General features: G+C 52.3%; 1 protein-coding gene across 1 annotated transcript in view; it reads right to left on the bottom strand.

Moving 5' to 3' along the window:
* Positions 1–8,124, bottom strand: part of PLEKHM2 (pleckstrin homology and RUN domain containing M2) — a 15,467-nt gene extending 7,343 nt beyond the window's left edge. Inside the window, exons 1-7 of the mRNA XM_017732699.1 lie at positions 8,091–8,124; positions 7,441–7,624; positions 7,180–7,289; positions 5,804–5,903; positions 5,176–5,263; positions 4,511–4,697; positions 2,192–2,301 (exon numbers count right to left, since the gene is read on the bottom strand). Of these exons, the coding sequence (XP_017588188.1) occupies positions 2,192–2,301; positions 4,511–4,697; positions 5,176–5,263; positions 5,804–5,903; positions 7,180–7,289; positions 7,441–7,624; positions 8,091–8,124 (813 nt within the window). The remainder of the gene's footprint in view (positions 1–2,191; positions 2,302–4,510; positions 4,698–5,175; positions 5,264–5,803; positions 5,904–7,179; positions 7,290–7,440; positions 7,625–8,090) is intronic.
* Between the last annotated feature and the right edge of the window lie 863 nt (positions 8,125–8,987).

Below are 8,987 nucleotides of genomic sequence, written 5' to 3' on the forward strand. Positions count from 1 at the left end.
ACGCTGGGGACTCGGGGCACTGTGTGGGCACCCTCCTGGCGAGGAGGGACAGGAAGGCCAGCGTGAGACCCAGCACCCCCCTGCAGTTCAGAGAATGCCTGAACACAACAGCTCCATCACCCAGGAGCCGGCAGCCGGATTGAGGAGCAGAGGCAGTGTCTGTAGGAAGAGTTTGAGGGGACTCGGGGCCGTTGTTCCTGAGCAAGATGACAGCGAGCAACGCGGCTGCTGGTTCTCCCCTGCCTTAGGGCCGTGGGAAGGGGCTTGCTCGGCTTGAAGGGCAGACATGGAGCCAGCCCATGGAACAGCGATCCTGAGGGAGCTGGCTGCTCTCCTCTGCTCACATGAGACACTCACGGGGGCTGGAGTGTGCTGGAGGGAGAACACAGCACTCATGGGGGTCTGAGGACAGCAGGTGGCACAGATGGGGCGGAGCACGAACAGCTGGGCCCATGTTAGTCTTCAGAGGGAAAAAAAGCAGTGGAGAAGGGCTGCAAGAGTCATGCTGGGACTATTATTATCCATTATCCATCCAAAATCATGGTTAAAGGAAGGTTATCCATGCCCTTCTCTTCTCCAGCACCATTCCTGGTCTGGTGGAAGGTGTCCCTGCCCACGACAAGGGATTGGAATGAAATGATCTTTAAGGTCCCTTCCAACCCAAACCATTCCATGGTTCTATGATTCCTTTCCACAGCCAGCTAAAAAGACCCTTGGGAAGAAAAGCACAGCCCTGGCAGACTGATTTGGGCTGTAGGATTTGAGGTGGAGAATGAAACCTCTTGTAAAACTCTAATCCAGGCAGTTTGTGCTGGATGATTCCAAAATGCCACTTTGTTCCCACTGAAAAACCTGCCCTGGAGCAGGGTGTGAGCTCTACCAGGGAAGTCAATCGGGTTTTAATACCTGCATTAAAGGGAAATTCATGGAACTGCTTAGGTTGGAAAGATCCTCCAAGATAATCGAGTCCAACCATAAATAAAACAAAACAAAACATTTAAAAGCTGTTTCAGCCCTGGGTTCCCAGGCTGCACCACCAAATCCACATCACTTCTTTGGCCTAAATCCTGCTGGTTCTGGTGAGACAAAACAACCTTTGTCCAAAATGCAGAATTTCATCGCAAAATGCATTTGCTGAAAATGGGGAACAGCACAACCTTCTTAACCTCTGCTCTGTCCCCACAGCGAGGAATCCATCTGTGAGCTGACCTGGCCGGGGGTTCTGATGACAATTTCCCTGTGGCTGAGGAAGCTCAGCCTGGAGCAGTGCTGGATCCCAGCAGCACCACCCTGCACATGGGAGCTGTGTGCACCTCAGATCCAGAGGGATCTGCCCCCAGCACCCCTCAGCTTCTCCCAGCCTCCACCCAACACCCACACTGGAGCTGTTGGCTGCACCCTGGGTTTGGAAATGTGGTTTGTACCCTCCAGGGACAGGTTAAACCACCTCTGTGACATCCCTGTGCGTGGGGAAAGAAAAGATAAGAGGGAGCGTGTTAGAGCCCAAGAGCAAGAAGAAGGTAAGAGGGAGCGTGTTAGAGCCCAAGAGCAAGCCACATGGAATTCAGGCAGATTTGCCCAAATATTCCCCAAATATTCAGGTGGTACCATCAGGCTCCATCCAGCTTTGAGCTGTAAGGGATGGAGTGTGGGTGTGTTTCCTCTGGGGGTGAAGCAGACAGGGTCCTGCTCCAGTGGCACAAAGAGAATGTCCACAGGGGCTGCATGTGGAGGAAGAACAAATTCCTTTAAGCTGGGCACGTGCTCTTGGCCATAAAGGCCACAGGTAGCTGGTAAGTGGGTTTAAAAAGTGGTAAAATCAATAAAAATAACAAATGTAGTGAGCCAAACTGAGCACGGCCATGTGCTGGATGTTGTGGCTTCACGGGAGAAGCTTTGACTCAGGACAGGATGATCCAGGGAAAACAAAACCTCCCAAATTAATCCCTGCAAAATGCCCAAAATTAAAGGCAGCATAATTAGTTCAGCTGTTTTCCAGGGCTTTCAGGAAACCAATGATGGTGGATCAGTTTTTCAATCAGCACCCTGTGTGCTTTACCCCACAGAGGAAATCTATGGCATGAGGGCAGCTGGCACATCCCACATTTTGGGCCTGTACGGAATTCCATCAGGACAGGGCAGTTGGTTGTTAAAGAAACAAACATGGGAACATGCAGCAAGCTCAGGGGGCAGCAATGCAGAGAGGAAACCAAAATGCTGTAAGAGATGAGCGTGTCCCACCTTCCCAGTCTCTGCTGGGCATGGTCTGCATTGCTGGAAAGACATCTCCAAAATCATAATCTACAAAAATGAGGGATAAAACTCAGGATTAGAAATACAAGTAGTGGGGAGGGAAGTGGGGAGGGGGGAGAGTGTGAAGGGGATTTGGGGAGGGAGATGGGAATGGGGAGAAACAAAACAATCATCCACTGGTATCTGAAACACATGAGAAAATAGGGAATGTGGATGTGAATGGAAACCAGCTGCACTGATGGGTGTTCCTTCTGGAACAACAGTGTTATGGGAGCTAGAAAGGGACCAGGGAAGGCCCCTTTATTCAAGCTGCTGGGAAGCTAAACCAGATAAACAGTGTCACCTAAGGCTTGATCCTCTCTGGGAAGCAATTTAGTCTCTCTGTGCCTCCGTTTCCCCACTTCACACTTACCTCCCATAGATACTGTGATGTTTGACTCATGAATGTTTGCAAAGCCAGGGATCTGATTAAAGGAAAAATCTTGTCCTCTGATCCTACAATCCCCAGTTCCACCTACACTCTCAGGGTAGAGACATGCTCCTGTTGAAGTGATGAGCATGGTAATAGTCACAGGGAGAAGTTAAACTCCTCCATACCAGAGGAGCAGCAGCAATTCCTGCCCTCCTGGATCCTGGTCCAGCATTCCTACATCAGCACCAAACCCCTCTGTGCATGGGGAAACTGAGACACACAGCACAGCCATTGCCTGGACACATGGAATAGGCTGAGATGATGCCAGACACAAAATCCATCTCCAGAATCTCCTGGATCTCTACTCCAAATCCCTCTTCTCTTGAGCATTAAGCACCCATCCACCAGACAGGCTGGAGAATGCAGCCAAACCCAAGGGACACCCAGTGATAGGGACAGGCAGGAGGTGTCTGGCACCAAGACATGCTCTGCTGAGGGAGGAGCAGGAATACAGACCCAGGGATGCAGCAGAACAGCTGCTTATGCCAACCCTCTGGGGACAGAGAACCTTATTCCTTTAATTTTTATTTCTAGGCTCCTCCTGCCTTCTCAGCTTCCTGGGATGCTGGAGATTTGGCATGAGCAAGTCCCTGAAATCAAACCCTTTCCTGAGTGCAGATGTGGGTGAGCCCAAACCAGTGCTGTGCTTCCAAGCCCTTTGTTAAAACAACTTTAATGCCCATCCCAGGCTGTTCCTTCTCAGCATCTTTAATACCTGAGGTTCTGTCTTGCACATCAAGGGCAACTGGTGACCCTTGTCTTGAGGGAACCCATCTGTGTGTGGGTTCAGTCCCAAATTCCCTGCATCCAGCTAACAGTTCATTCCATTCCAGTTCTATTCCAGAATCCCCTTTGCTCAAACTGACAAAACCCAGGATTTTGGATTAGGAACAGCATCAGCAGAGCTGCTGCTTCCTGCGAACATGGGTGCAGGACAGGAGCTCCCTGCTCTGGCTGCAGTGGGTTCATGGGGCACAAGGTACGTGTCTGCCCAGGTCACCAGGAACAACATCCAGCCTCTCTGAAGGGATAAGGGGGTGAGTAGGACAATTTATCAGCCTGCTCAAGATGTATGAACAGGAAAAACCAGCACCTCTGAGACCACTGGCTGTCTGTCTCCCAGACTGCAGACACAGAGAAGACTCTGGAAACTACTCCCCACCAGGTCCAGCACACGTGGGTCTCTGGACAGCAAAACAAGCACTTAAAAACCTCCCCTGCAGCCCTGTGTCCCTGCTGACCTGGAAGCCACATTCAGACACAGGCACGGCCTTCACTCTGTGGGGAGATTCCTCCAGTTCTTGCTAAGGACAGGAATGGGGCCTGGGAAAGTCCCTCTCTCCCAGTCAGAGGCACAGAATCATCACAGAATGGTTTGGGTTGGAAGGGACCTTAAAATTCACCTAATTCGACCCCCTGCCATGGGCAGGGACACCTTCCACTAACCCAGGGTGCTCCAAGCCCTGTCCAACCTGGCCTTGGACACTTCCAGGGATGGGGCAGCCACAGATCCTGTGGGCACCCGGTGCCAGGGCCCCACCACCCTCCCAGGGGGGAATTTCTTCCTCATATCCCATCTAAATTTCCCATCTTTAATTTAAAACTCTTTTAGTTTAAACACATTTCCCCCTGTCCTGTCTCCCAAGGATGTAAGACAGGAGACACTCCCAGTCTGGCTGTTGGGTCTCTTGCTTTGGTCTCTTCCAGTCTAAAATTTGCCGCCTTATCTGAAGGGGATGTGTGAACAACACAGCCCTGCCCACACCGTCCCCAAAACCCACTGACCCTCGCTGGATGGAGCAATGGCACTGTCGTCCCATTCCAGGTTGGTGGAGGTGACAGAGTTGAAGGAGTTGAGGGAGAGGCTGTCGGAGCCGTGCACGGAGCTGGGCAGGCGCTCCTCGAAGTCCAGCAGGTACTGAGGCTTGTAGTAATCCGGCATGTACGGGGCCAGATCCAGGTACGGAGCATCCTGCAGGGCAGGGAGCGCGGCGTGAGTCAGGCTCCAGTCACTGTTACTGGCACAGCTGGGGGGAAATGCCGCCCCACCAGAACAGTGGGACTGTCCCTTGAACGTCCCCTCTCAGTGTCCATTTCAGAGGAAACCCAGCAGTTTCACCGAGGGTTATCCAGTGGATTTGTGTTTCCTGGAGGGACACCAGGGTTTCGTACCACACTTGCAGAACTCAACTCCTTTATCCCCACCAATCTGCCCTGCAGCTGCCTTGTTCCTCCTCCAAACAGTGAAGAACTGAGCAACAGGAATAAATCCCATTCTTGGATCCCCAAAGACCGAAAAGTCTTTCCCAAAAGCATCAGCATCATGTTTTCAGCTGAAGGTCAACAGGAAGGTCCACCCTGGACCAAGTCCTGGAACCTGTCCCACCCTGGACTTTCCCTGCTCCGCGTTCCCGCTCTCCCAGAGTCGGAAGAACAGATCAAACACTCACCAGGTCCAGGTCAAAGCGGATGAACTCCAGCCCAGACACCAGCGTTAAGAACAAGGTCAGATGATCGTGACTGCAGACCAGGGCGTTCCTGCCACAGGGAGGAACAAAAGAGCTTTACAGAGGTGGGAAAGAGGAGAAGCAACTACAAGGGCCCTTCTGCTTCTTTGGAGGTGTCTCTGAGCTGCCATAGATCGGCCCCAGAGCTGGCAGCCCACTCCTTGCCTCCACAGGCAGCCACTATGTGCTGTCCCCAAACTGAGCTACAGCCACATTTCCAGGTGTCCAGCAGGGCCAGGTGCTGTCCCCAAACTGAGCTACAGCCACATTTCCAGGTGTCCAGCAGAGCCAGGTGCCTGAACAGGAGCTCGGCAGCTCCTTGGAAACCATGGAAAAATATAAAGGGGACTGCAGAGTAAAAGCAGGAACTAGGAGAAATGCTTGCAGGGCCTCACAGAGATAAGAGGACAGTGTGTCCACATCTGGGACCTTTAAATCAACCAGGTAAACCCCACAAGGAACAAAATCAAACCCTGATCAGCTGCTTGTCCTCCACTGGCAAATTCAGGCTGGCTTCTGACAAGGAGGGATGTCAAACAGTGCCCAAAGGAGAAGGAGCTGGGATACTCACTTGACATAATACTTGTGCAGCAGGCTGAGGTTCTCCTGGAACAGCCTCAAGTAGCTCTCCAAGGAATTTTCGTTGAGGGCAAGGTACAGCCAGGCCCGGCCTGGAACACAGAGCAGCAGAGAGATTTATCTGGAAATACATGAGAAGTGAAACAAGCCTAGAAATAATAATGAATTAGTTAAAACTCCTCAGATCATTCATTTGTATCATTTGAGGGGAGCAACTGTGGGGGAAATCTGGGAGGGAAAATGCCAGTGAGGGATTCACGATTTGGAGTAAAATTGGTGAGAGACAGGTGAAGAAGTAGCCACACAACTGTGTATCCCCAGCAAGATGGGAGCCCTGCCAGAAATGCTGGGAGAGGTGGAGGGAGAATTGCTGTGAATCACCCCAGGTGAGATTTGACACAAATTCTGGTGCAGAGAGAGGTGACAGCGGAGTCTGTGCTCAGCTCTGCTCTCACCAGTACAGGCCCAGGACATGGAGGATCTGGGCACCATCCTGCGTCAAAAGCGGCCTCGATGGTCCCGAACATCTGCTATGGACAACTGGGAGCAGGGAAAATGCAGAATCATGCACATGACTGCTACAGCAAGATGTGGGGCAAGAAGGAATGCTCCCATCTGCCAGGAACCCTTCCTGAGGGCACGGCGCCACAGAGCTCCCATCTGCCAGGAACCCTTCCTGAGGGCACGGCCCCACAGAGCTCCCATCTGCCAGGAACCCTTCCCAAGGGCACGGCCCCACAGGGCTTCCATCAACCATAAACCCTTTCCAAGAGCATGACCCCACAGAGCTCCCCACCTGCCAGGAACCCTTCCCAAGGGCACGGCCCCACAGAGCTCCCCATCTGCCAGGAACCCTTCCCAAGGGCACAGCCCTGCAGGCTTCCCATCCTTCCCACGTGCTACCCTATGCCAGGAACTCTTCCTGAGGGCATGGCCCCACCGGACTCCCATCTGTCTGGAACCTTTCCTTGGGTTTCAGGGCAGCAGAAGCTGGGCTACACCTCAGCACCTGACCCCGAGGCATGGTGACATTATTTCTAGAGACCTCACGTGGTCACAGCAGGACTCCCACCTCCTTGGCACAGGCTGCCCAGGGAAGTGGTGGAATCACCATCCCTGGAAATGTTGAAACTACATGTGGATGTGGCACCTGGGGACATGGTTTAGTGGTGGACATGGCAGGGCTGGGTTAATGGTAGGACTCGATGATCTTAGAGATCCTTTCCACCTTTAATGATTCTGCGATTCCTTTGCCTGCAACCTGGATTCCAATGGCTCCCTCAATCCACAAGCAGCCCCAACTCCTCAGCACAACCTGGACCTCCCCAGGTGTCCCCAGGCCCAGAGCTGGGGACACTGAATACTCACTCCGTCCCAGGTTGGTAGCCACGTGCTGCAGCACTTCGATCTGTTTGATGGCTTCCCGGCGCGTGAAGTGAACGACCAGCACCCAGTACCCTGAGGAAAGATCTTGCAGCCTGGAGGAAGAAAAATCCCAGGGAAAAATTAAACAAAAGCTTCATTATCTCCACCCCAATCCCTGCCTAGATGCTTTCCCCATGCTGAGGCTCCACACCAGGCTTTTTCCATGGGGAACAGCAGCATCCCAGAGGTGGGCTCCAGGCTCACCCGTACAGCAGAGCGTGGTCCAGGTGCTCACAGAGCCGCTGCAGGACCTTGTCGTGGTTTCTGATGGCCGGTGTCTCATCTTCACAGGCAGCAAAGTAGCTCTGCAGCTGCAAAAAGAAGAGATGGGATGGCTGGAACGCCCTCCTCCAGCCCACGAGGAGCAGGTGGAGCTGCCAAAACGCTCCTATCCAGCATTAAACAGTTTTTTGTGACCTCTCAGCTTGCAAAACCCTGACACAGGTTTTACTTACAGGGCATAGCTGTTGGTTTTGAGAGGACCTAAAGGCACTAACTACAGGGAGAACCTTGCCCAGTGTCCCCACATCTCACAGCCCAGCAGTGCTGTGGTGGGTGAACAATCAACTTCTTGTTGGTGAGCAGCCTCTTCCCTCCCAGCCAACACTACAGCGGGGTCTGGTGGTTCCTCTGCAGCCACCACAAAGTGGTTCAGAGCAGAAATAAACCCCAGCTCTGCTCTGTTTCCGGCTCTGACATGGATGAGGCCTCTCCTCGGTTTTGCCAGAAATCCCCTTGTACCCAAATCCTATATCCCTTCCCAGCTGACCCACCGGCCTCCTCCTGCCCCCAGAGCTTACGGATCTATTTAGGTCCTGTCTCACACATTCTCGGCATCCAGGCAGGGAGATTACTTTCCCAGGATGTAATCTCAGCTGGATAGGCCATGGCTGTTTGCTGGCAACAAGCAAGAACAGCTCAGCTGAGCCACAACAATATTATAGACAATATGTGTGTTATTTTAGTGACCTGACATGTCTTTCCCAAACCTCGCTAGATGATAGATGTGTAAAACTTGACATTATTGTGCTTGTCAAGTCTGACCTGTCCCCCAAAACAGGTTTCTCCTCCAGAATTTTTACTAGAGAAGGTCCTTTAGAAAAATCATCCAGACTTGATGTGAAGTTATCCAGGGGTCAGAGAACACCTCACAGCCCCTGGGAACTGATCCCAGCAACACTCTTAAGAATATAAACATATCAAGCTCCAACACCCTCCTGGTCTGAAGACCTTGAATCCCTCTGGAGCTCTTAGGTAAGATGGGGAGCCAGGCATGTTCCTGCATGGAGCTGGTCCCAGCCCTTACGTGGGAACAAACTGCTGAGCCTGGAGCATCGCAGCCAGAGTTCCCTTGTCTGATGGCACAGCCCTGCTCTGCCTGTCCCTGTCCCGTCTGTTCCGCAGGTGAATCCCCTGGGGAAGCAGATCCACAACAAGGTGGTGTTTGCAGAGGCACCTGTGGGTGCTCCGGAGATCCACAGGGGTTTTCACAACACCCAGGTGAGACCTGGAGCATTTCAGCTCAGCAGCTCCTATCCATTTTTGGGGGGAAGCTGTTCCAGAAGATTCCCACTATTCATAGGCAGCCCACACTGAAACAGAGAGGAAAATGCCCTAAAATCCCACTATTTAAGAAAAATTTCAGGAGGTACTTGCAGCCAGTGTTTGAAGCTGCAGCAAGGACACCAGAGGAAGAAAGAAAATCATAATTTAGAGCCATATTCCTCAGGTGATGGATAGATGGAGTCATG

This window comes from Corvus brachyrhynchos, unplaced genomic scaffold (genome assembly GCF_000691975.1).
Source record: "Corvus brachyrhynchos isolate BGI_N302 unplaced genomic scaffold, ASM69197v1 scaffold215, whole genome shotgun sequence".
In the NCBI taxonomy this organism is placed as follows: domain Eukaryota; kingdom Metazoa; phylum Chordata; class Aves; order Passeriformes; family Corvidae; genus Corvus; species Corvus brachyrhynchos.